This window comes from Sphaeramia orbicularis, chromosome 24 (genome assembly GCF_902148855.1).
Source record: "Sphaeramia orbicularis chromosome 24, fSphaOr1.1, whole genome shotgun sequence".
Taxonomy (NCBI): domain Eukaryota; kingdom Metazoa; phylum Chordata; class Actinopteri; order Kurtiformes; family Apogonidae; genus Sphaeramia; species Sphaeramia orbicularis.
The window spans coordinates 34184252-34212164 of NC_043979.1; the positions used below are offsets into that span (position 1 = coordinate 34184252).

Here is a 27913-nt window from a genome sequence, read left to right on the forward strand (position 1 = left end):
CCCAGACATCGCAGGTTGACACATCCTCCACCACAAAGACGCATCTCTTCTTCTTCTTCTTCTTCTTCTTTTTCTTCTTCTTCTTCTGCTGCTGCTGCCACTCGTCTCTTCTTCTTCTTCGCTGGCACGCTGCTGCGGTGTAAAACAACAGCACGGAGGGAGCAGAAGCCATAAGATGAAGAAACGTTATGTGGACGCGAACAGGCTACGGAAAATGAAAAAACTGAAAATAACGGAGAAGCTGTCTGAAAGGTATAGCGTTGCGCTCGCGCTCCTCCTCCTCCGCCGCCGCCGCTCGCGCTCGGCGGAGGCTGCTTTTGTTGTTATGCTCGTCTTTGTGTTCATTTCAGCCGTCGTCATCCTCCTCACCTGTCTGCCTCTCATCCCACCACTTCATCCATTTATTTTTACATAATATATTCACAAGTCTGGAGCGGTGGTGGGCTCCAAAAAAAAAAAAAAAAGAAAAAGAAAAAAAAAAAAAAAAAAAAAGCCCCCTGGTGTAAGCGGAGGCAGGGGCGCAGGTCTGTTATGCTAGTTACTTCATCCTACATTGTTTACAGAAAAACAGAAATAACAAGCTGTGCAACTTAACATCGACCTCCTTCTCATTCCGCTGTCTCTTTTATTAAATTAAAAATGAACACACTGATGCTCTATCAAATTTTTTTTTTTCCATTTTACCTTCAAGAAATCCTGCAAAAATGTCATTTAAAAGCGTCTAGACAGATCGACATTTGCACACAGGAGCAAGAAACCACTTGTTCTATTTGTGCATTTCTTTACATCAACTGTGCAAACTGAAATTAAACAAATGCATTCAAATTATAGAGGGAAAATACCCTTCTTTATGGAGAATTTGCAGGTGTTAAAATGCATAATATGATATTGTATGCTCAGTTTTTAGGAGTTATAATTAAAACACCTATTAGTTATTTAAAAATACACCTTTGGCAGTTACATATTAAGGCACAGCTTTACTTGTGAGGTGAATGCATGATGCTGGAATGTTCTCCCTTCCATCCCTGCTCTTTATGTGAAATATTGCTATTATTATTATTATTATCATTATTATTATTAGTTTAATATCTGTCAGAAAATAAGAGTAAGACTGATAAACATGTGCGCTGTATTCGAAACATTACAAGAAAGATGTGAAGTTGTTTGTGTAAAAGGATGCTGTGGTGCTCCCTCTCTCCTCCAGATGAAATATTGCCATGGTTACCAAACAAAGAAGGGTTGATGTGATAGCAGCCTATGGATGGGCAGAACAAAGGAGAAAACCACAGCTCCTGTTTGGCTCGTGGTCTCTTAATAAAACGCTGAACACTGAATGAGAGAGCAGTCATTGTTCTGGAGCCCGTCTGCTTAAAGGGATGGACTGCGGGTTTTAAAACGCAGCTGCTCAATTATAGGTTTGGCCTTTGCATCTGGTTTTTAAGTCTTGTGTCGGGTTGTAGTTAGTGCCTGGTGGAAGATGGTATTTGACGGGTACATGTGTGTCAGGATTTTTAAGAAAACCACTTTGTTTCACATCAGTCCAAAGTGATTACGTCATTTTACTGTTATTTAATGCTTGAAAATACAGCCTTTTTTTTTTTTTTTTTTTTTTTTTTTTTTTTAATAAAAATGCCTCTAAATGTGCTTTCCAGTGCGTACACCTTCCTGAAGTTTATGGTGATGTGGACACTGGTGCTGCTGGCAGACTTCATACTGGAATTCAGACTGGAGTACCTGTGGCCCTGCTGGCTCTTCTTCGGGAGCGTCTACACCACTTTCCACTGCCATGGGCTGGTGAGAGCTCCCACTGTGTGTGATTCAGATGATGACTTTGTATCAGACTGTTGACATTTTCAGACTGGGAAAAACACTCGGAGAGCGCAGACCTCCACCAAGGCAGATCAGTCCCCTCCCCAATACCACCAAAATTGAATCATTTGTACCTTGTGCCAGTATCAACATTTCCTGAAAATTTCATATAAATCCAACCCCCCATCTCCCCCTCCCCCCAATTACCACCAAAATTTCATCATTTCTTCCTTGTGCCACTATCAACATTTCCTGAGAATTTCATCCAAATCCGTCCATAACTTTTTGAGTTATTTTGCTAACAGACAAACAGAGAGACAGACAAACCCCAATGAAAACACAAGTGTTCAGAGAATGCAAACCTCCACCAAGCACCCCGAATGGTGTGCATGTGTGGATTGACTATTTCTTTTTAAATTAAACAATTTCAAGGTTGTTTCATACAATTTCATACAATTCATAAAATTTGTGGTCAAACATGGTAATACATTTTTATAGGTTTTAAATTTTAGTTGAGTTAAAAATGAAAAATGTGTCGTAAATGGGATTTTCAATGTTAAACTGAAATGTCCACAGAGTCCACATTCCACAGTGGATGTGGACAATATTGTGTCAGATGTAAGATATTGTTATAAGCTATAGGTGGATCAAATTGGAGGCTAATTGGAGTTGTTCTGAATTTTTTCGAAAATTGCTCAATGATGAGAGATAGGAAAAGCTGAGATTTTGTGACCTTGCTGTGACCTTAAACTTTGGCCTACTTGGCCCAAAATTTAATGGGTTGATCCCAGGGCCTAGGCCTATCTGTGGGTAAAATTTGGTGAAGATGGTTGTAATAGTTTTCCCGTAAAGTTGCTAACAAACAAACAAACAAGAAAAGCACTCATAGAGCGCAGACCTCCACCAAGACAGATCAGTGGGTCCCTGTGGCCCCCCACTCCCGATCACCACCAAAATTTAATCATTTCTTTCTTGTGCCAGTATCAACATTTCCTGAAAATTTTATGAAAATCCGTCCATAACTTTTTGAGTTATCTTGCTAACAAACAAACAAACATGCACGCACACATGCACGCAAACACACAAAGCAAAGTGATCACAGTACCTCCTGGTGAAGGTAACTAGAAAAGCACCTGGAGAGCACAGACCTCCGCCAAGGCAGATCAGCCCCCCCCCCCACACACACACACACACATCATCACCAAAATTTAATCATTTGTTCCTTGTGCCAGTATCAACATTTCCTGAAAATTTCATCCAAATCCATCTATTGAACAGGCCAGTAACAGTAAATCTCAAAAACCACAATTAATTTCAGTTATTGAATTCAGATATCTTTATAATTCATACACCAGGTACTCTTTTCGCTTTGCTCTGACTTAAACTGCGTGCCCATGCGAAACACATGACCGCTGGTGTTTCTCCACCTTACTCCAATACTTCCATAAAAATGGCTGTCTGGTTAAATCCGGGCTGCCCCAGAGGGGGGTCACGTAATTTAAATTAACTCACCAGTTATGTTTCGGATGGAAGGACCAAACCAGAAGAAATGAAGAATTCACCAAAAAGAAGGGTTGAGGTTTTAAAAAGTTAAAACAAAACTTGATTTATTGCTTCAGGCATAATAGAAAAAGTTATAAAAAAAAAGAAAGAAGTCCGTTTTCAATTAGTCTAGCATCAAACACACTATTCGTCTCTGACTTTGTCTCTTCTGTCTCATCGACATGAAAATCTTCTTCATCACATTTTATAGTCTTCAGTCACTTGGAAGACTTCCATATTTGGTTCATAATCTCAACATTCACATATTGACAGTTGTTGCTGGGTAAAACATGTCACAGCTTATGTCAATAACTCCATGTAAGCTAATTCTAAGAAAAAACCCATTTGAAAATTCACTTGAGTTAGTCACACCTTGGTTTAACATTTGCACCAACAATTTAGCTTACACTGCATAGTTAAACCACAGAGTTTCCGTAAGTACGTCTAGTTCTTACACTTGTGCCATTCTTGACCACAGAAAGTCCCTTAGTTCATAATCAATATTAACTCTTTTACCACAAAGCTGCAAGATAAGATCTTTTTCTTAGAATCTAACCTTTTCTCCAAGTTCAGCACACACGAACCAAACCTGACACTAACTGTTCAGCACAAATAAGGATGCATCTGCAAAAATAAACGATTCTTCAAGCAAAACAACTTGTAACATTACATTTTTTCTTCTCCATTTTGGTTCATGATGTATGATGTCCATCCGACATTTTAGAACTAGTCAAAGTCACACATTCAACTTCCATTTAACATAGGATACGTTTTACACATCCATAACTTTTTGAGTTATCTTGCTAACAGACAGACGAACAAACAACACCCCCCCCCCCATCACCACCAAAATTTAATCATTACCTCTTCCAGGAGGTATTGTGATCACTTTGCTTTGTGTGTGTGTGTGCGTGCGTGTTTGTTTGTTTGTTTTTTTGTTAGCAAGATAAGTCAAAAAGTTATGGACAGATTTTCATGAAATTTTCAGGAAATATTGATGCTGGCACAAGGAAGAAATGATTAAATTTTGGTGGTGATGGGGGGGGGGGCAGACCCGTCTTGGCGGTGGTCTGCGCTCTCTGAGTGCTTTTCTTGTTTGTTACTTGTGCCACTATCAACATTTCCTAAAAATTTCATAAAAATCCCCCTGTCCCCCCAATCACCACCAAAATATAATAATTTCTTCCTTGTGCCAGTATCAACATTTCCTGAAAATTTCATCCAAATCCATCCATAACTTTTTTAGTTATCTTGCTAACAGACAGACAGACCCAAATGAAAACATAACCTCCGCTGTTACACTTGGCGGAGGTAAAAATACCTTTCTTATATTTTCTGAACAGTGCGTCTTAGTAAAACAAATGCACTCTTTGTTTTGTGTTGCAGGTTATTTGTGTTGTTTTTGTGTGCGCTGCCTTCACTTTGGACATCTTTTGCTTAATTTTTGTACCATTGCACTGGCTGTTCTTTGTGGCGAGCACCTATGTATTATTCAATTACATATGGCACACAGGTGAGTAACCGGTTTATTTTTGTGCTATTTATTCCAGGGTCAAAACACGGTATTTGAAATCTCTCTGACGGGACATTTTAGAGACAATTTGGCAGATTAGTGTTGCTAAATTATCCACATTTTTACTTTTAAATTCATTTTTGCTTTAGCTGGACCATAAGGGATTATTCAAAACAAGGAGCTACTTTATACTGAAATAAATGTTGGAATGACAATCGATTAAAGTTTGCTGTCTGACGGGACATTACTGTGATTTGACCCTCCAGCAGATAAATGCATATGTTTTCAGATGAGTCCCTGTTTGTTGCTTCTTTACTTATATGAATGTCTCCACAGAAAAGGGCATCTGTATATCCACAGTGTCCCTGTGGCTGCTGCTGGTTTACACAGAGGCATCACTTCGACTTAAAGACCTGAAAACCTCTCATGCCAATCTGTCTCATCTTTTTGCTGCGCACTGGTATGCTTATTTTGTACATTTCTTTTAGCCCTCATGAAACAGCTAATTAAATGCTATTTGCTTTTCCAATCCAGTCCAATCCAACTTTGTTTGTAAAGCACTTTAAAATAACCACAGTGAACCAAAGTGCTGTACAGAAAAAAAAACCCAAAAACTAAAATAACAGAGTAAAATACAAGAATAGATTAAAAATAAATAAACAAATATATAGAAGAATAGATAAAACCTGAATAAAAGAATACAATGCAAGAATAGATAAAATACATAAAAAGCTGTACAATTAAAAACAACAACAAATAAGAACAATAAAACAATACCAAATAAAACAACTGAATAAAAATAATACATTCAAACATCTCACGTGGTTTCAAAGGCCAAAGAGAAAAGATGGGTTTTAAGAAGGGATTTAAAAAACAGACAGAGAGGCTTTTGGATATTTTGATGGTGTCTGGCTCACAGGATGCACATTCTCGAATCATCCTTAAGCCATTTTGCAACGACAGTCGTGGAAAAAATTATTAAACCATTAGATGTTGACAGTTCTAGGTCTCAAAGGGTGTAGAGTCTGAACTGGTGACAATAATATTCTCCATGAGTCTGAGTTTGTGAAATAAGCTGATCCATACTGTAGCCATACTGTATATAACAAAAAACAAAACAAAACAAAAAAAAAAACTTGTGGCATGGAATACAGTGTGTCAGCTTTTCATCATCAGATATGATTCACCCATAAAAAGCAATAAAAAAATATAGTTTAACATATTAAAGTGGTTAGAGACACTATTTTTATGCTCACTTAATGATATATTTTACTTAATAGTCACTTTTCCTTCAGTTTTCTCTGTTTTTGATATAACAACTTTGGATTTTACTCTGAGCTTTTAGGAACAGTGAGTTAAATATAGGAAAATACCAAATTTTCACTGAAAAATGCAATTATAATAAATGGCGATAAATCCCTTGGGAATGGTTAAATGTAAAGAAAAATTCAATTGGACATCACCACAAATACAGTTGCGGAAAAAATGGTTAGACCACCCTTGTTTTCTTCAGTTTCTTGTTCATTTTAATGCCTGGTACAACTAAAGGTACGTTTGTTTGGACAAATATAATGATAACAAAAATAGCTCATAAGAGTTTAATTTCAGAGCTGATATCCAGACATTTTCCATGGTTTTCTTGATAATAACCAAAATCACTTTAGTTCTTACATCAGTAGCTGTGGCACTGTACTGACAAAAACAGTGCTTTTAGACATTCCATGTTTACTCTTCTGTCTGTTTTAGTCACATGATACTCACAGGAGTTAGTACTTGATTGAATAACCATTGTTTCTGATGACTTTTGATGGTCTAATAATTTTTCCGCGACTGTATTTCAGTCAGCGTTCTCCTCCCTTATGCTAAGTGGCGCTGTTCTTAAAATCTCCTCAACCTCAGAGTTACTCCTTAAAACATTGAACATGACATTTTGACAGACATCTTTTCATGTGGCATTTTCTTTTGCAAGGATTTAGCTCTCGTATTACCACAGTTTGCTTCCTCACATGCAAATATTCCCAAAAACCAAGTTCTCTCTGACACTGTTTTCCAATGCATCCTGCTCAAAATGAGTGTGATTTCAAGAAATACAAAGTTGCCAGACAAATCCCCAGCACTGGCAAGCACTAACAAAGTGTGAAGATGGGTCTGGCAATGCAAGAGTATTTTTTTCTTAAAAAAAAAAAAAAAAACACACTTTAGGGAGGTTGCCCCCTCCTGATGTCAACTCCACCTGAGGAACATCAACCCGTAATGACTCAGTGACTCATTGGCAATCCCTCCACAGGGGATGTAAGAATTTGAGAAAGTGTTTCATTGGATTCAGAATTGGTTCAGACTCCTGAGTGGAGGATGAGTCATCAGAATTCTTTATTGTTTTCCAGGAAATGACTCAATAATTCAGTCATTTAGAGTACCTACAAAACTAAATAGCTGGTTCAGATACTGGTATATGGAATCAAAGCTCTACAAAATCACATTCATAGGAACTTAATACCAAATTCTTTTTTATTCAATGAACCTGACTATGAAATTCTGAGCTGAGAGACTAGTCGCTTTTCCATTGGACATCTGCGCAAAACTTTACCGATATTTACTAACTGTCGAAAAAACAGAAGTGCGTAATGTCGGTTTTTCCATTAAATCACAAATGCAATGTTTTATTTATTTATTATCGCGAGGTGACACGAGAAGTCATTCCATAAACATGTTGATGAACATAAATATGGTGTTGATTTACAGATATATTCATTATTATTATATATTCCCCCTCTATCTCGTACTAAATTAAAAGATGATTGGGTTTCCTGGTGTGTGCACACATACCGCGACATGTTTCTTCTTCTTTTTCGCATGTTGTAACGAACATCAACATCCAGTTTTTTTAATTCACCTGACTTTAGTTACAAAAAAAGGTCTTTCCATTGCAGTTTTGCGTGATATACCATTTGCACTATGGCTGAAAAACCACCTCTTGCCGACGCAAAAACTTTTAATCAAAAAATGCGACTTTTGGCGAAATTGTCGTTTTTCCATTAGGTACATTTTTATGCGCAAGTTATATTTGCGCAATTTGAGGGTCAAAGAAATAACGACTAATATCTGTTTATTTTATTTTGTTGTTATTTATTCCCCCTTTGCACCAAGGAACAGAGAAATCTCCATTATAAAAGTGAATTTCATATATTCATTCATTCAAATTTATGAAACAACCTTTAACTCTTTATAGGGCACTCATCGAAATACCCTGAAATTAAAATTTTCAACCTTTTTATGTTATTGGAAATCATCGTTTCCCTCCTCTTGCCCTAAAATATTCTGAGCAGCACTTGCTAAAAAGTAAACACATGAAATAAAACAACAGTTATATGGTCATAAACTGACAAAAATCACTCATATTCACTATTTACAGCTTCAAAATGTCTATAAAATCTGTCTGAATCGCGGTATAATGTTAGAAAAACCAACATGCTTCTGGACCTCACTGAGGCATGGGATTGGCCCCACATTTAATGTTTGTGTAAATTACCAAAAATAGTCACTTGCATGATAAAGGGTTAATATAACAGACAGAAGGAGATCATTGTACTTTAATAGCCCTTGATTGGTTCCATAGTTTGACACCAATAACAGAAACACTGATATTTAACGTTTGTTCTTGCTTTACATGTTTCAAACACAAACATTCCTCTTAAAATTATAATTTTCTTCCCTTAACTTAAAAATTTTCTGAACACAAACAAGAAGACTTTTGCTTTTAGCACGAAACATAATTTCCATTGTTTTTAAATACACAATATCAAAAAATTTTAACATACCAGATCCTACAAAAAATGGATTACTTGATTAATAGCCAGCTTAATTTATTACTCTAATAGTTTTTTTTTTTTTTTGGAGTTTCATTATAGGGTCTATGTTAATTTTATACACATTACCCCAAGTTTCCACACAGTATCACACATATATTACAAGTGAACAATACAATATTTGCAAACATTTCTTGTTTAACAAATCTTGAGTTTTATAAAGAATCACAAACAGCCTTGGACATTTTACATTTGATATATTCTATTTGTGGTTTCCAACAGAGTTTATACTCATGTTTCATACACCCTTTTAATTTCAATCCCATTTTCAGTTTTATATCACAATTTGCCTAAACACCACCAAAAATCCTAAATTTTGTTTTATCTTCATTAAATAATAACTTATTTACGTCAAACCATTTTTTTAAAAATTCAAATGTTTATTGCGAACAGTCTTATTAGATATTATACAAGGCATCAACAATACAAAGTACACTGTTCTCTTTTTTTTTTAAAGAAGAAAAAAAAGGGTATCAATAATGATCATTAAAAGGAGGAGTGACAGAGAGAGAAAAAAAAGAAAAGGGTGTATAAGTAAATTAAATAAGTATGTAAAAAATGGATGGTAAAAAATGATATTAACAAGCCTGTACATTTGACCAACCGCACTTTCAGGAAACAAGACAAGAAAAAAAAAAAATTAATAAAAAAAAAAATTAAAATAAATAAATAAATAAAAAAAGAGATGCATAAATACACTTATATGTATACACACAAGGCAAGGCGTCATTCATAGTCATAATACAAAGAGAGAGAGAAAAAAAAAAGAGCCTAACAGTGCACATGTACGTTCAATATTAAGATATTCAGGTGCAAAAGGCAACCACGTAAGAGTAGCACAGAAAAAAAAAAAATACTTGAGGGGAGAGAGTTAGTACCATCCTCTATGTTCGGTCAAAGTCAGATTTGCTAAGGTTATATATGTAATCCAAGGCGCCCAACAATTTTTTAAATTTCTCTTGTTAAAGTCGTAAAGAAAATGTGAGTTTTACCATCATAAAAATTTCGTGGATCACAGTTATTCAGTTTTCGAGTGTAGGAGCTTCAGTAGACGTCAAACCATTTTTGAAACTTGATCAATTCCTTTTCTACAGTTTCTAATGTTTGTTTCATATTTGTTCCCGAATAAAGGAAATTAGTATTATATCGATGCATCTGAGCCCCAGTTAAAGAAGTGAAGGCCCAGACTGTGAAAATATCTTGCCAATACAGTTCTCATATTCAGTTTTTTGTTCTCTGTGTGTTTACCTTCAGCATTGGTTATCCTGTGGTATATCTGGGGTTTGATGCCACCTGCTACTTCACCAACATTTTTAAGCTGCGCATACAGAAAGCAGTGCAGAGTGAGAATGACTTCCACATGCACCTGCTGCAGCACTCCCTCCCTCCAGGCCTGCAGGTTTACCCCAAGACCGGCACAGATGGCAGCAGCAGTAAGTCTGTGCACCTACACCACCCATTTATTTAATCTGGGTACTTTAGCATTCTCACAATCTGCAGGTTTTCAATATATGTAGTCATTTGTCTTTTCGCCAGCAGCACTTTGAGATCATTTAATGTTTAAGAATGATGCATACAAGTAAAACTGGTGGTGATAGAATAGAACATGATGCTGTTTTTAAGCTTAATTTGAATAAAATGCACATAAAGAATAAGCTGTTGACATGCATTGGTGGCGTATGCAAATCCTTTACTGAAGATTGAGAAAAAAAGTCATGAAATATGAAAATAAAACACTATTTCTTGATTCTGTCACAGCAGTTATATTCCAGAAAACACAAACACATGTCTACTTTTGCTAAGTCCTGTAGCCAAAGCATGTTTCCCTATTTCTGCTGTGTGTATTGTTGACAGGTCTGAAAGGTCGGTGAGTATATGTGTGCGGTTTGCCAAAAGTGCTGGAAAACAGATATCACTTTGTGTTTACATTGTTAAAACCTGACACCCTAAAATATCTGACATACAGCAAAAAAAGGGGGTGATTGAAGAGAATTATTATGAATTAATCTATTTTTTAAAAGAAAATGTTATATACTTTGGCTTTAAGTAAAAGTACTGGTATCAAATTTTGAAAATCATCTACTACAAGTAAAAGTGCTGTATTTAAAGTAGAGCCCGACCAATATGGGATTTTTGAGGCCGATGCCGATATTGGGGGCTAAAAAAAAGCAGATATCCAATATCTGATATATCAGTTGATAACCGATATACTGGCCGATATATGAAATAAGAACACTGATATAGACAGAATATAATAGTCTTATATTAGATAATGGTGGACATGTGAACTAACATTTGCATCTTTGTTTCTCTTATTGAACACGCCAGTAACAGTAATTCTCAAAAACCACATTTAATTTCAGTTAATGAATTTACCACGTCAGACATCTTTATAATTTATACACCGGGTACTCTTTTCGCTTTGCTCTGACTTAAACTGTGTGCCCATGCGAAACACATGACTGCTGGTGTTTCTCCACCTTACTCCAATACTCCGTAAAATGGAGTCCGGCTCAAATCTGGACTGCCCCAGAGGGGGGCTGCATTTTTTAAGTTGTTAACTCACCAGTTATGTTTCAGATGGAGGGACCAAACCAGCAGACATGAAGAATTCACCAAAAAAGAAAAAAATGTACAAATATATCAAAATGCAGTGAGCATTCCTTTACTATTGTAGAAACAGTTGTAGATGACTGAATAAGTATCAGCCTGTTTTTATTTCAGATTCAAAGTGGAAGATAAAGCCTGAGTTCAGCCAGTACCAGTGTCAGTTGGTGGCTCATGACGAGGCCCATACCATCGACTGCCTCCAGATTCACAGTGAGGACAGAGCAGCAGAGCGGGGGTCGCAGGAGGTCAGGTCGTCTGACTCCAACCGGCGACCGCCTTCATCCAAACCCAGTGTGGTCGAGTCCAGAGATCAGCTCCACAGCGGGGCGGGAGGACCTGAACCCTCCATGACCCCGGATAATCTACCTCAGGAGGAGCAGGGAAGCAAAGCCACGCGGCCAGCCAAGACCTCCTCGCCAAAGACCCGCAGAGGCAGCCCAAATACTCCTTCACCACCTCCGGGCAGGACGGAGAAAAAACAGAGGTCCAGCTCAAAAACGGTCAGCCCCAACCGGGACATGACGGACAGGAGCGCTGCAGCTGCTCAGAACCACCACATGGAGCAGATGAACAAGTAAGAAGTCACGTACAGCCCAATGTGACCGACCTCGAGTGGGTCAGACCAGTAAAATAACAACATAATAACCTACAAATAATGTCAACTCTGATACCTCCTTTATGTTTCACAGTGAAAAAAGTAAAATTACGTAATGAAAATGTTTACCTTCACAAACTATCCCTTGAAATTTCTTAAGAAACTTCAGTGTAATTTTAACAATATTATGTCTCAACTTATCATTTGTAAAATTTCATATTGTTTTTTTTTTTATCTTATTTTTAGTTTTTGTAGTTTTACATTCGTTCTATTCTTATTTTCTGAAGTTTTTTTTTTTTAAATTGTTGCACTGACTGGAGCAGCACTACTAATTTCATTGTATACCCAATGACAATGAAGGCTATTCTATTCTAGTCTAGTCTAGTCTAGTCTATTTTGTTCTATTCTGTTCTGTTGTATTCTGTTCTATTCTATTCTATTCTGCTCTGTTCTATTATGTTCTGTTCTATTCTGTTCTATGCTGTTCTATTAGGTTCTGTTCTTTTAGGTTCTGTTCTATTAGGTTCTGTTCTGTTCTATTGTATTCTGTTCTATTTTATTCTATTCTATTTTGTTCTATTCTGTTCTGTTGTATTCTATTCTACTGTTCTATTCTGTTCTGTTCTGTTCTGCTCTGTTCTATTAGGTGCTTTTCTGTTCTAATCTATTCTGCTCTCTTCTATTAGGTTTTGTTCTATTCTATTCTATTCTATTCTATTCTATTCTATTCTATTTAAATGTATATTAGAACTTACAGATCACAGTGGATCTACAAAGGTACAAAACATTTAATAACAGGCCTAATATTGTTAAAACTGCACTGACTTCTATTAAAACATTTCAGGTTGTTCATATTTGTTCAGGTTATTCACATTTTTTTGCAAAAGGACAGTTTCATGTCATTTAACTTATTTACACTTAAGCAAAAGCTTTGTAGCTGTCATTATTTAAAGGTTATTATGATACTATTTTTTTCCTGGTCTGACACATTTGGGATCCAATTGGTCTGTATGTGCCCCCCTAAAATAAAATTATTTTGACACCCGTGGCTTAAAATGTCAAATTGGTGCCGAAACACATTTGTCACTCAGGCTGTTTTCCGCTTCAGGCTGGAGCAGGAGCTGAGGAGGCTGAAAGGCGAGTTGCAGACAAGCAGGCAGAGCGAACAGGAGCTGAGAAGTCACATTTGTAATCTGACAAACAGCGAACGGAGCCTAAGACCCGAGGTGTCCCTGCTCAGACAGTCCAACATGCTGCTCCAGAGCAAGTAAGTGAACGCCACATCCTCTGGGAAAAGCTCCTCTTTGGCTCCTCCTATGGGCTACTTTACACATTACACCGGTCTATAAATACATACGAGGCAAGACGTGGATAAACTGGAGCAGAAATGGAGCTGTGAAAGCATCAGGCATGACAGTAGACGTTTTAATCCTCCAAAAGACAACTTGGTTTATTTTTATTATTGGTATTACTCACATTTAGAGCATGTAGTGTTTGGTTATCTGTTGAATTTTGCAGCGTCACATCTTAAATACAATCCAAAATATTTTCTCATGTGTCTTTTTTTTTTTTTTTTAGTGAGGATTGGAAGGGGGATGAACGTGCTGTTTTTATTTCAGTAAATATTAGAAGTGTTATATAATTATCTCCACATTAACACCCATTCTCTCACATCCACCCACTGTCTTTGCCTGCAGATTTATTCGGATATTATTTACCTAGACAGCTAATATAAATAATCTTGCTTTGCATTTGGCTAATATGAGGCTTGGATCAATAGGACAGCTGCAGACATTTGCATACTATTGATCGAAATGTTAATACAGCAGATTTCTTTCCTTTTTGAAGTCTGATTTTTGGCCTGAATGAAGGTTGAAGAAACCAGATGTTTGTTTGTGGTTTTAAACTCTTCTTTATGATCAGAACATTTCATTAATCTAGAGGTAGAGAGTTAACCTTTTATAGGGTACTCATTGAAATACTCTGAAATTCAAATTTTTAACCTTAGTGTGTTATTAGACATCGTCATCTGTCTCCTCTTGCCTTAAAACATCTGAGCAGCACTTGCTAAAAACTAAACACATGAAATAAAACAACTGTTATAAAGTCAAGAACTGACAAAAATCACTCATATTCACTATTTACAGTTTCAGAATGTCTATAAAATCTGTCTGAATTACTGTATAGTGTTATAAAAAACCAACATGCTTCTGCGCCTCACTGAGTCATGGGATTGGCCCCATATTTAACATTTGAGGAAATTACCAAAAATAGTCACTTGCCCAATAAAAGGCCAAGAACAATTGTAATTTTAACCCAGACTCAAACAGTCACAGACAACCAACAGGATCTACTCATCTGTAATGTTTTATACCTGTTGATCCATTAATCCTATCAATACATGTAAATAATTGGTGTAAAATGCAATTTATCATCTTTTCATGGTCATCACATATGACCCATTTGGACGTTCAGAGGCTCCATAGTTACCATGGAAACACCGTGATCTTCTACAACAGGGGTGTCAAACTCATTTTCTGTCAGGGGCCATATTCAGCCCAATTTGATCTCCAGTGGGCCGGAACAGTAAAATAATAACAGAATAGTCTACAAATAATGACAACTCCAAATTTTTTGTGCAAAAAGTAACATTAGATGATGAAGCTATTTCTATCCAAAACAAAAAAGATGTGAATAACTGGAAAAAAACGAAATTTCTGAAGAAGTACAATTTTATCAATATTCTGCCTCAACTTACATTTGCATTACAGATCAGATCTACCAAGGCACAAAACAGGCAGAATATTGTTAAAATTGCACTTATTTTTCTTTAGACATTCCAGGTCGTTCATATTTGTTCAGGTTATTGACATTTTAGTGTTAAAGGATATCAGAATTTAATGTTCTTTGCAATTTGCAAAGAGAAAAAATTGGTGTTGCCATTATTTATAGGCATGATGTCATTTTATTTTTTTCACATTAAACCAAGAAGAAAATTTGGAATCATTATTTCTAGGTTATTATGCTGTTATTTTTGAGTTTGATGCCCTTGACTGTTAACAACTTCAAGGTAATTTTTGCATTTTGCACTTTGTAAATTCATCCCGCGGGCCAGATTGGAACCTTTGGCGGGCCGGTTTTGGCCCCCAGGCCACATGTTTGACACCTGTGTTCTACAGCATTGATTCAGTAAAACCCATGGAGTTGGATCAATAACAGAAGTTGTAGATGCTTGTTTTTTTTTGTTTTGTTTTGTTTTTTGTTTTTTTTATTAAATTCGATGTCCAGAGGCATTTAAAAAAATTAATAAATTTGATGGAAAAAAAAACCCATTGTTATTCATGATGTATTTTGATTATGTAAGCATTTAGTAATTTTGATCAGAAGTATAGTGTGATGATTGACAGGCGGAACCCTTTAATTGCCTATTGTTGGAAAAATGGGAAAATGCAAGTTTCAGCAGAAGTGATTGGAGGAGGAATTATTCAGAACCTATTAAAGCCTGTCGACGATAAACCGACATAAAACTACATATAAAGCTGTATCTGCAGTTAAACATGGGCATTAAATGCATTTAAAGTGGCATTAAAAAGAGCATTAAAAAGCATGAAATTAGATTTGCTGATACCTGCAGAAACCCTGACAGAGCACCTCCTGTCCTAGCACTTTCCTGCACCTCCCTACCCCATGCACTCCTCTATCTCCTTCTGCACTTGCCTCCACTTCTGCACCCTCACCCTTCTGGAACCCCTGCTTTTCCTAACCAGTGGTTTCTTTTCAAGAGTTCCTTTATGTAGCTTAATTGTTAATCCTCCCCTTGTGAGTCGCTTTGGAAAAAAGCGTCTGCCAAATGTATAAATGTTATGTAACATTTTAGCATAACAGAAATGGGAATGAGTGAAGCCTCCAACAGTCATTCATGGCTGGAGGGGTTCAGGTATGAGCAGCAGCATGAACATTAGTCATGGAGAAATGGAAATGGAGTTAAACGTACACTGAGCAAAAATATAAACGCACCACGTGACATTTTAACTTTTTAATAGCAATAGGTGTTGCATAATATATTAAATGGCACACAGTTTATCCTGTTGATCAATGTGGTACAGATTATTGTCCGTTAGAACATGATAGTGGCATCTGGCATTCAGGGACATTCATGTGGACACGGTGGGGGCCGGTTGAAAAAAATCACACCTCCATATCTCATGTGTCCACCATTGGCTTCCTGTAGATCAGTGGTTCCCAACCTTTTTTGGCTGGTGACCCCATTTTAACATCATAAATTTCTGGCAACCCCAGACATTCAAAACAGAAGCTGTTTTTTTTTATTTTTTTTAATTTGTTTTTGATCATGTAATACTTTGCTATACTACGTTGCAAATAAACATTAATTTTAGATGACATTTAGTCTATATAATGTATATTATTATGGACGGAGGCAGAAAAGCCAGGTGTAGATTACTGCACAAAGTGAGAATTTGATTTTCCTTGGTCAGGTTATGTACAGTCAGTCCAGCTTGGATTTACAAGGCTGACAATTAATACTGAACATTCAAGAACTCAAACTATGAATTATGAAAGAGCTGCAGCATCTGAAACCGACCACAGTGAACATTTGAAAGATAAACAGAACCACAGTGCTTTAGTTTCAGACTCACAGTTTGTCTTTTATGTACTGAGATTATCTCTGTCAACTCACCATATATTTTTTATTAGTAAGTTTTTTATTTTTTGTTTTTTATCAATTGCTAGAAATTCCAGGCAACCCCACGTGGGGTCCCGACCCCAAGATTGAAGAACACACACATCGTCTTCTCATCGAATTGACAATATTGTCAACTGTGGCCTGTGGAATGTTATTCCACTCCTCTTTGAGAGCCACACAGAGCTATGGGATATTATCCGGAACCATTCCTACATGATTTGTTAAATCTGTGGCATGGTGACATCTGAGGAAATATAACATTTTGAGGTGTCCTTTTATTGTCCCCAGTATAAGGAGGGTCTGAATACTGTTAATGCTGTTTGAGCAGCATCTGGACATGCTACACCTGTGTTGTGGGTGGAATCACTACACCACTGAGCAAGTGCTCACTCACAGAGATGGACACAAAGTTTGTTTATAAGTCAAGAGAATTAACCATGTCTAACAATTCTAAAACATCTTGAGCTCGTTTTGGGCCGTGCATCTCGAGTTACACAAATAATGTACGTGGAGTGTTTACGTTTTTGCTCAGTATTGTTGAAATATTGGTAAGACTGGTTCACGGAAATAACGATGTGAATATAAGGTCCAAATTTGACCAAAGGCACCTTGAAAAAAGTCTTTAAAAGTCACAAATGTGCCTTCCTCAACCCATCAGATAACCTGTAATCTGAACATGTACTTTATGTCGTATGATGTTCTCTTATTTACTGAACCAGTCCACAAAATGTGACACCTCATTTTTATTAATGGAAAAACTTAAATGAGTTACTCTGAGCAGAATCAGATTAGAAATGTGAAGACGGGGCCGTCCATCTGATCAAACATGAACACGCACATTTATATTTACCACATCAAAGCTCCATCCAGCAGCTGCGGGCTTTAAATCCTGTTTGAGTTGAGCATGTTATGCAAAGTTTTGATAAGACATGCTCCAGTTTTTCGCTCCCTGGTGACTCAACAACTACACGGACCAAGAGACACATTCAGGCTCTTACGTCTATTTTTGACGCCTGCTGAAGTTAATCTCAGACAAGCCTGTTTAGATGTCGCAATAATCCATTTATTTATTATTTTGCATGTTATTTCAAGTGTTTATTGCTGTTCCATTAGGATTCTGTGTCTGAGCAAAACCAAGCAGAGGGACAAACAGACCAGTGCGATGCTGGAGAAGAAAACCAGAGCAGAGACAGAGGCCAGACTCTCCATCGAGAAGCATTTGGCTGAGCTTCAGGCGCAGAAACTGGAGGAGGCGGCGAGTACAGCACGGAGTCTAACAAACAGGTAAAAAATAACACCTAACGCTGGTGTTTTTAAAGTGGATTTGTGCTTGGAAAGTAAATCTGAATCTGCATCAAAGTGAAACGCTTTTTACTCTTTTTAATGTGTAGAACTTAAGTTTTATGATGATGTTTGGACTAGTGATGGGAAGTTCGCTATTTTGGCTCAGATCCCAAAGAAGAGCCGGCTCTTTTGGCTCCCAAATAGCTTTTAATTTACTATCAATTGTAACCTAATATTTTAGCCTAACCTAGCAATTATGAATGGTTTACATGTTAATAAACCCTTTGGCATTCAGTGTTTTTATGAGAAGCCTTATAAATGCATTTATTCTGTCACATAAAAATTCTTACTTTTGTTTAATATTTTAATAAAACTTTTAATTGCACATAAACAAATTAACAAAACACTGCCAACAAATCCACAGAACAGAACCAGAACAGGATCAGACCTAAAAACAGAACCAAACTGTTCTGATGTGTCTGTTTGTGGTTGAACCTGCTCTTGCAGTGAAGGAACATTGCTCTGTTATTTCCAACGTCTTTAAACTGCAGACACATTTAATGATCCATATCCTCACATGTGATTGGCAGCATGGCAGCCATGTTGCCAATCACATGTGATAGGGATCTTAAAGGGGTCATATTTTGCTAAACCCACTTTTATTAGTCTTTGGTACATTTATTTGTGTATTTGGACCCTAATAGTTCATAAAGTTTGAATTTGAACCCTCCAGGTGGATTTCTACAACCTGTTTTAATTCCTGCTTAATTTGTTGCGTCTATAACTAGTTATGTCATGACATTTGCACATATAAGGTCAAGACTTCCGATGAACATTTCTCCAAGTATGGAGAAACAGGACAGAGCAGCATGGTCAACAACCTGGAGGGGGTGGGGTGTGAAGTGGCTCATTTGCATTTAAAGGGCCAGAGCTCAAAACAACCTTTCTGGTGTCATTACTCAGAAACAGGGTTGAAGAAGGACCTGTGGAGTTGAATTAATGGAGAATTCAGACCCAAACATAGCATTTACAGTTTATGTACTACGGTGGCCAACAAGGGCCAAACACACTGCAACAGCCCAATGCATCTCAGTTAAATGAAAACCACTGCAAATACAGAAACAATACAAATTCACAAACTCAAACACAAGTCTAAAAGAGGTACAAAAAGAGGAATGTGGTGCAAGTGAAAAAATGCGCACCAAGAAACAAAAACAAATGCATAACCATCAAATGCTCTGCAAATAAAGAAACAATGCAAAGCAAGAAAACATCAGCAAAGGAAATTGCAATGTATTTGGCCCTTGTCGGCCACTGTAATGTAGACCACAGGGAAATGTTTTAAAATGCATAATTCCATTTAAACTAGAAGCACTCGGAGAGCGCAGACCTCTGCCAAGGCTGATCAGTGGCCCCCCCTGTGGGCCCCCCCCACGCCAAGGAGGTTATGTTTTTGCCAGGGTTTGTTTGTTTGTTTGTTTGTTTGTTTGTCTGTCTGTCTGTCTGTTTGTCTGTCCGTTAATGTGGAACATAACTCAAAAGTTATGGACAGATTTTGATGAAATTTTCAGGGTTTGTTGGAAATGGGCCCCCCCGATCACCACCAAAATTTAATCATTTCTTCCTTATCCCATTTCCAACAAACCCTGAAAATTTCATCAAAATCTGTCCATAACTTTTTGAGTTATGTTGCACACTAACGGACAGACAAACAGACAGACAGACAAACAAACAAACAAACAAACAAACAAACAAACAAACCCTGGCAAAAACATAACCTCCTTGGTGGAGGTAAAAAGCAAAATATCACTGCTTTAACCCTTTCATGTATAGCGGTCACTGCAGAGGACAGTTATTCTCCAGCTGTTCTCTTGTATATTCATGGGTTTTGTTGTTTTAGTTCCATATCAACCAACACAGTGGATACTTATGCACCATCCCATAATACACTGCAGTTCATACTGTTACTGTAACTTTGCAGCTCTTGAGAAACCTGATCTGTAGCAACATATTTGAATGTAAATCAATTGCTAATTGTTATTAGACTGTAATTAACAGTTAAAAAAAAAAAGTTGTTGTGTTTTGTTGTTTTTTTGAATATTATTTGAGTGAGTAATAACTACTATTACAGTATGTTAAAATGTGAGAAAAGATCAGATTAGCGACATTAAAAAAACATTTATTTCATAGTTTTCACACATGCATGTTTCTTTGCTTCAAAAATTAAACGCATGGTGTCCAGCTGAGTGGATATTTTTGTTAATCCATGAAAAATATGTTCATAAAAAAATTAAATTTCAATAACAGTGTTTTTTCATGCCTAAAAAGGAATAAAAACAATCAGGAAAAAAAACTTGATGAAGGTTCTCATAATTCATGCATGAAAGGGTTAACCCTTTGCATAAATGCATAGTGGTTTCTATAGTGGACAGTTATTCTACAGCTGTCCTCTTATATATTTATGGATTTGGTTGTTTTAGTTCCATATCAGCCAACACAGTGGACGCTTATGCATCATCCCAAACACTGTAATTCATACCATAACTGTATCTTTGCTATTCTTGATGAATCTGATCTGCACTAACATGTTTTAGTGTAAATCAATTGTTAGTTGTTATTAGACTGTAATTAACGGTTTTCTTAAACAAAAATGGTTTCTTTGCATATTATCTCCATGAAATGAATAGTAACTAGTCTCAGAGTATGTTAAAATGTGAGAAAACATCAAATTAGCAGCATTAAAAATGTTATTTCATAGTTTTCACACAGTATATCACTTTCTGATATTGCACTTTAAATACATGTTTCTTTGCTTCAGAAATTAAACACATGTTGTCTAGCTGAGTGGACATTTTTATAACTCCATGAAAAATAGTTTATAAAAAAATTCTCAATCTTATTCTTTTTTTCATGTCTAAAAATGAATAAGAACAGTCAGGAAAAAAATCTTGACTAAGGTTCTAGTAATTCATGCATGAAAGGGTTAACTTGAATTTAAATTTAACTTGAAGAAACCTGTAGGAACCATGATGTGAGGATATGGACATGTGACCAATCAAAACAAAGTTCTACAGTGAGCCGTGCTAAGACACTGAGAGCAAGAGAGCTGAGCAGTGACAGGGGGAAACATTGGGGATCTGACTCTTAAGAGAAACGACCCATCACTAGTTTGGACCAATTCTGTGAAATGAAATGTCATGTTTCCTTCTGTGTGAACTGGTCTTCATTTTGATGTAAACCTACTCTCTTACCGCTCAAAAACTCTTATCTTTTCCATCTCCTACACCAGGCAGGAACACTCTGAAACCCAAATGTTAAGGAAAAGAGTTAAAGATCTAGAGACAGAGTACAAACAACTACAGCTGGAGTATCAAGTGAAAGAGAGTCGTGTGGTAGATCTAGAGAGTGATGTTGAGGTATTCTTTTACTCTATTTGGGAATGAAGTGTCTGTGAGTCTGAAGTGGTCCAGTACTTGGTCGTCCTCAGTTTGGTCATGTGGTAGTTTTTACTGTTTGCGTTGTCATTTCTGATTTTTGTCTGTAATGTTTTGTGTCTGTAAGAAAGTTTATAACATGGCAAAAACAAAGCATCTTTTTTTTTTTTTTTTTTTTTCCCCGTTTGGTTTTTTGGCCTGCAGTCGACATATCGTCATCACATGGATATGCAGTATTTTTGTATGGTTCTTTTTGTCTGACATCAGGTTGTAATGTGCACATTGTTGTACTGTGTGGTATTTAATTTCATCTAAGTGGAACTCTACATGAAGCATGCAGAAGCCAGATCTGTCATAAAAACATTACATTACAATGAAAAAAAAACCATCTGACAGCACAGGTGAGCTCACTGAAAATGACTCTTCAGAGTAAATACAAGTTATGTTTTTTGATCGGCTGGCCATTTCATCATCCATGTGTGTTTTCTCTGTGACACTTTGGTTCCCATAGTTCACTAAAATAACCAACAAAACATCATTATCACCAAAACAATTGATTCTGACATATAAAAAAGGAACTTGGGGAACCAAAGTGTGGTCACATCATAAAGTCACAGGGTTGTTTTCTGCTCCAGCTGTTGTTAATGTCGACACGTTCTCCGATTCAGGCTTTGGGAAAGTACCGCTGTGTGGAGAAAGAGACGGACATGCTGCTGTCCACTCTGTCAGCCATGCAGGAGAAAGCTCAGCATCTGGAGTACAACCTGAGCGCTGAGACTCGCATCAAACTGGACCTGTTCTCGGCTCTGGGAGACGCTCGCAGGCAGCTGGAAATCGCTCAAGGTTTGCCTCTTTTTATGAACACGACATGTAGTTTGGATATTTAGTCACTGGTAGAAGTATTAGATCCTCTTAAGTGGGGTACACACATAAGGATTTTCTAAATATGAAGAGATTTTTATGTTACAGACCCCACACATGAAGACAAAAAATCAGGCATTGAACAGTTTTGATCGTACTGTGTGTGATGTGTGGTGTGCTCCGAGTATCTCAACACACCACACACATAACGATTCTGTTCCACCACCGATCTACGGGGTGTATCAAAAAACTATACAGTTTGAAAAATTACCCCCAGTTCCGCATTTGATCATTTTTGGAATTTTCTTTTATGGACGTTGGTAGGTAGAGGATTGGTGGATATTTGTCCAAATTTACAGACCCAGGTTTTCATGCATGAGTGAGCAGGGGCAAATTGTGCAATCCAAGTTAAAACTGGTTTGCGCCAAGTAGCGGTGGGATTTAAATCCAATCAAAGGTCATGGGAGGGGACAATGGGCATCCATCTTGTTTTCCACAACATTGCAAGGTTACAGCATTAACACTTTGGCCACCATGTCATTTTCATTTCTTTACCCATGGCAGCTGTTCCTGCCTTTCAAAGTTAATTCAACTTGTTTAGGCCTGAAAATGTCACTGAGGACAGGACAAGTTAGGGTTAGGGTTAACCTCTGCTCACTCATGCGTGAAAACCAGGGTCTGTAAATTTGGACAAATATCCACCAATCCCCTACCTACTGACGCCCATAAAAGAAAATTCCAAAAATTATCAAATGCAGAACTGGGGGTAATTTTTCAAAATGTATAGTTTTTTTGATACATCCTGTAGAATCGAGTCCTCCAAGCCAGAAATCTCACATGATCAAACGTGATCTAACAAAAACGAAGAAGAAGAAACATAGCGTGACACGGGAGCAGAGTCCTGCATCGGGTTGGGTCGGGTCAGGTACCCCCCCCCCCCCCCCAAAAAAAAAAAAACAAAAAAAAAAAAACAAAAACAAACAAACAAAAACACTAGAAGCACGCGGAGAGCGCAGACCTCCGCCAAGGCAGATCAGTGCCCCGGATTTGGATGAAAATTTCAGGAGATGTTGACACTGGCACAAGGAAGAAATGATTACATTTTGGTGGTGATCGGGGGTGGGGGTGGGGGGGCACTGATCTGCCTTGGCAAAGGTCTGCGCTGTCTTTTCTAGAAAAGCACTCGTAGAGCGCAGACCTCTGCCAAGGCAGATCAGTGGCCCCTCCACCCCCACCCCCGATCACCACCAAAATGTAATCATTTCTTCCTTGTGCCAGTGTCAACATTTCCTGAAATTTTCACCCAATTCTGTCCATAACTTTTTGAGTTATCTTGCACAGACAGACAAACAGACAAACCAGCACTGACAAAAACATAACCTCCTTGGCGGAGGTAAAAAAAAACAAAAAGTGTGGGTGGGTAGCGGGCAAGGAAGTGAAAAAATAAAAATTCGTGGATGAAAATAATTTGCAGGACATTTAATGATGATGATCATCTAATTTCACCATGGCTGATCCACTTGTGGGTTGTTTTATTTTGAAGTGAGCTTCACATCTGTTTACATCTGCCCACAGATGTCATTGAGCAGCACATACTAGAGATTTAATGATGGCATGCATTTTAGGCAAAAATGAAGCCCTTAAAAGTGAGTTACTGTGTAGACAATGTGTTTAATCACGGGTCGGGTCAGGTTGCCGGTCTAATGTACATGGGTATGGGCGGGTGCAGGTTTGGAAAAGTGGACCCGTGCAGGACTCTGTTCTGCTCATAAATATTGAACAAGTTTAATATTTACGATTGTCAGGCCCGACCTGTTTCAGAGCCGATTATCGGGACAAATTCACTCTTAACACACCTCAGACCACAGGAGAATCTGATAGGACAATCTTATAAAACATAAAATAATCTGGTGTTGTGTTTTCCCCCTTCCTGACCAAGGATGGCAAACACCAAAACTTGTAAATAGGTTCATATTTTGCTCTTCATTACTTTACATATTGTCTTATATTTGTACACACATTAAAAAAAAGAACAACTGTTAATCCTTACTTTTAATATTACTATCTTATCTTATCTTATCATGTACAATATTTGCCCCTGTGATGTCTTGGAGTTGAAGTATAAAGCTGCATACAATGGAAAATATTCTAGTAAAATACCTCAAAGTAGTAGTTAAGTTCAGAACTTGAGAAAATTACTTTAAACACTGGATTTATCACAGTATCACAAAAGCAGATCTGACTCAGTTTAGTGTAGCTCTGCTCAACAGCTCCACCATGTGGCCAGAAATCATTTTACACTTGTATCATTTTAAAGGGGTCATATTTTGCTAAACCCACTCTTACTAGTCTGTGGTTCATTTATTTGTGTATTTGGACCCTAGTAGTTCATAAAGTTTGAATTTGAACTCTCCAGGTGCTGCAAAGCTGTCTTTATATTCATTTTGGCAAAAACCGAGTGGATTTCTACAACCTGTTTTAATTCCTGATTAATTAGTTGCATCTATAACTAGTTACATCACAACATTTGCACATATAAGGTCAAGATTTCCGATGAACTCCCTGCCTCTGATTGGCTCCTCAGTCTTCATGCCTAAAGTTAACCAATCTAATCAGTGAAGGTGCCAAGTACTGACCAATTAGAGGCAGAGTAGGGCGGGTCATGGCTTCACCATCCTAGGGGAAAAAATGAGCAATTTGGCTCAGATACTACTGAATGATGCGCATCAGGGGGCTTTAGAAGTGGGTATAGGCGATACTGACTGAAAAATAAGTGGGTATACAGTGGTTCCTCGTTTACGTTCTAAAAATAACCCCCAATAGGCAAAATCCGCGAAGTAGTCAGCTTTATTTTTTACAATTATTATACATGTTTTAAGGCTGTAAAACCCCTCACCACACACTTTAAACACTTTTCTCAGACAGGCATTAATATTTTCTCACGTTTCTCTCTTGTTTAAACACTCTCACAGTTCAAACCTACATAGATTTTAAAAAATAAGTACAGTATTATACAGCTGCGTAACTTCTACCTTCCTTCAGCATGTCCAGAAGTCCAACTTTTTGTGCAAGGGTTAGCATCTTCCTCTGCCTTTTGGGTGCAACCGCAGGTGCCTTTGTCGGCGCAGAAAGTTTCGTCGACATTGTGGGTTTTGTCGAGGAGAAAACTTGCAAACATACAGCACTTCAGAGTCACACTGCTAGCGATCGAACATTCATGTAAATTTGGCAAGCTGAACGCATTCTGTACTGTACAGGAGACACGGCACGGAGGAGACCGACTGACAATGGTTTAATAATAAAATAATAATAATAATACATCGGTTTTATATAGCGCTTTTCTAAGTTCTCAAAGACGCTTTACAATAAACAACCAAGGGACAAACATACATCCAACGGGTAAACAGATACAGTTACAGTCCCTTAGCCAATCAGGGTGCAGAACACAATGCGCGGGTTCTCCCTTAGCCAATCAGGATGCAGAACACAATGCACGTTCATACGCTGTAAAAAAAATGTATGCAAAATTACACAAAAAAAATCCGCAAAACAGCAAGGCCGCGAAAGGTGAACCACGTTATAGTGAGGGACAACTGTACGCCGTATACCCCCGTATACCCTGGACCACACCACTGCTACTGTATCTGGATGATTTTCTTTTGTGAAATGCAAAGATATTTAAAAAAAAAAAAAAAAAAAAGCATAATTCCATTTAAAAAAAAGCTAAATATCACTCTTTTAAAATGAATTTTGTGACTGTATTTCCACAGTGGGTTGCTTCTTATTTTAGGGAACTTAAAAGTTTAATTGAAATATGGCCTTGTTGCTTGTGTTTGTTTGCGTGCACAGATAAGCTGATGAAGCAGGACAGGGAGATCAGTGAGATGAAGCAGAAGATCGCCGAAGTGATGGCGGTCAGTCCCGGGGTTTCCTACATGGCCCCTCGGCCCCCGGTGCCGCAGTATCTCACCAAACTCCTCACCTCCGAGCGTTACGTCCTGAATCCACGAGCGCTCATGTACCAGTGTCTGAAGAAGTAACGGACACCACGTCACCTGATCGCACCTCCAGCGTCAAATACAAAGTAGGAGGAGCTAATGGAAACGAGCTACACGACATCTTCTTCCAGCCATGAGCGAAACAAGACGAGCCTCCACAAGCCGGATGCCTTTTGCCGCACTGTTGGTGCTAATGTTATTCTGAACATTTCCTGTTTCCTCCCACATCGAGGGTGAGAAATTTGGCATCCGACGCCGAGCTGCAGAGGCCAAGTCAGGATGCTCCAGTAAAAGCACAACATTCCTGTACATTATGATCATCTGGTGCTGGAAAAAACAAGGGAAGGAAGGAGGAAAATTAAAAAAAAAAAAAAAGTTTCTGGAAACCAATTCAACCCAAATGTTCTGCCCCGTTTGACTCTTCGGCCCAGATGAGTTGATATTAACGAGGCGTTTACTGACATCAGGTGATTTCCAGACCTGTTGTCGGGTCAGTAAAGCTGATTTTGGCAAGATTTCATTCAGTCTAATTTTTTTTAAAGATCTCTTGGCAAGAATTTTGTCTTAAAATGTTCATATGAAAGAGGTAATCGGCGCATATTACGCATAAATCTCTCTGCTCTATTTATTAAGTTCCACTTGCAAGCGAAGAACGATTCATTTACAATTGTCTCTCTTCAGAATCGGCCATGTTTGAAACTTTTCAGGCAAGTATGCAAACACTAAACATGTTAATGTCTGTGCCTGTAAATAGTGGATTAGAAATGTGATTATTGAGAAGTTCAGATAAACCCTGTGGGCTCAGCAGATTTTTTGTCAGAAGATGCCACTTTGGAGTTTTTTTAGGGAACAGTTTGTGTGACGTTCGTGGACCTGATTGAATAACAGGTGACTCTCACAGCAAACTGAAGTGAAAGAAGTGAGAGGAAATTGACACTGACTTTAGTGGCTCCAGATTTTTTCCATGAGCTCAAGCGGAGTTGTGAATAACTTGGAATGATTTTGACCAAACCTGGTTTCTGAATTTAATTACTGTGCCTATATACATTACTTTCAACTTGGGAAGTAAAACTCTAAATTAATGTTAAAGAGTAATGTGTTTGAATTGAAGTGCTATGTACTGTTTTTGTAGTTTTTTTTTGTTTTTCGTTCTTTTTTTAATCTCACGATGTACAGAATTGAAAAATACCCACGCAGCTGAAAAACACTCATGAAGTGGATGTCGCCATTTTGGTAGCTTTTTATTTAGAGTGTGTTTCTAGGGTGTTTTATATCAAAAAATATTTTTTAGTCTTGCTGTACTTTTATTATACTGCTGTAATTTTGTACGGCATAATGTGTTTGTCAGCATGAAATGTGTTTTATCCAACTGTTATTCGAGCACACATTGTGACTTACGGTATGTACATGAATATATTTGTACAAGGGCTACAATTTCTTAAAAATTTTGATCAAATGATAATTTCAAACACTGATGCTCTAAGGATTGAGAGCGTGTTCCCAGTGTATGGATCTAAAGGTTTTGTATAAATACTTGAAATTTGTTGCATTTGTGCGTCTGTGTGCGTTATTTCATTGAAGCTCGACGAAGAATCCAGTTAGAACTACATTTATTGACAGGAAAATTGAAAAAAGAAATATTTAGGTAGAAATAGGGTCAAAACACAGTAATGTTCCGTCAGAAAGCGAACTTTAA

The 27913-nt window shown here is 37.5% G+C and overlaps 1 protein-coding gene across 1 annotated transcript; it reads left to right on the plus strand.

Annotated features, from left to right (window-relative positions):
* On the plus strand, positions 1–27766 carry LOC115414830 (macoilin-1). Its single transcript, XM_030128176.1, has 12 exons — positions 1–51; positions 100–252; positions 1653–1794; positions 4738–4864; positions 5201–5324; positions 9985–10163; positions 11455–11914; positions 13044–13202; positions 17754–17924; positions 21214–21340; positions 22027–22201; positions 26069–27766. Exons 2-12 carry the CDS (start codon positions 176–178, stop codon positions 26257–26259), a joined length of 1932 nt encoding a protein of 643 aa, XP_029984036.1. The 5' UTR covers positions 1–51; positions 100–175; the 3' UTR covers positions 26260–27766.
* The last annotated feature ends 147 nt before the right edge of the window (positions 27767–27913 follow it).

Coding starts and splice junctions, on each gene's coding strand:
- LOC115414830 (XM_030128176.1), top strand. CDS start 176: ATGAAGAAACGTTATGTGGACGCGAACAGGCTACGGAAAATGAAAAAA. Junction 13,203..17,753: donor AACATGCTGCTCCAGAGCAA/GTAAGTGAACGC, acceptor CTGTTCCATTAG/GATTCTGTGTCTGAGCAAAA. Junction 22,202..26,068: donor GCAGCTGGAAATCGCTCAAG/GTTTGCCTCTTT, acceptor TTGCGTGCACAG/ATAAGCTGATGAAGCAGGAC.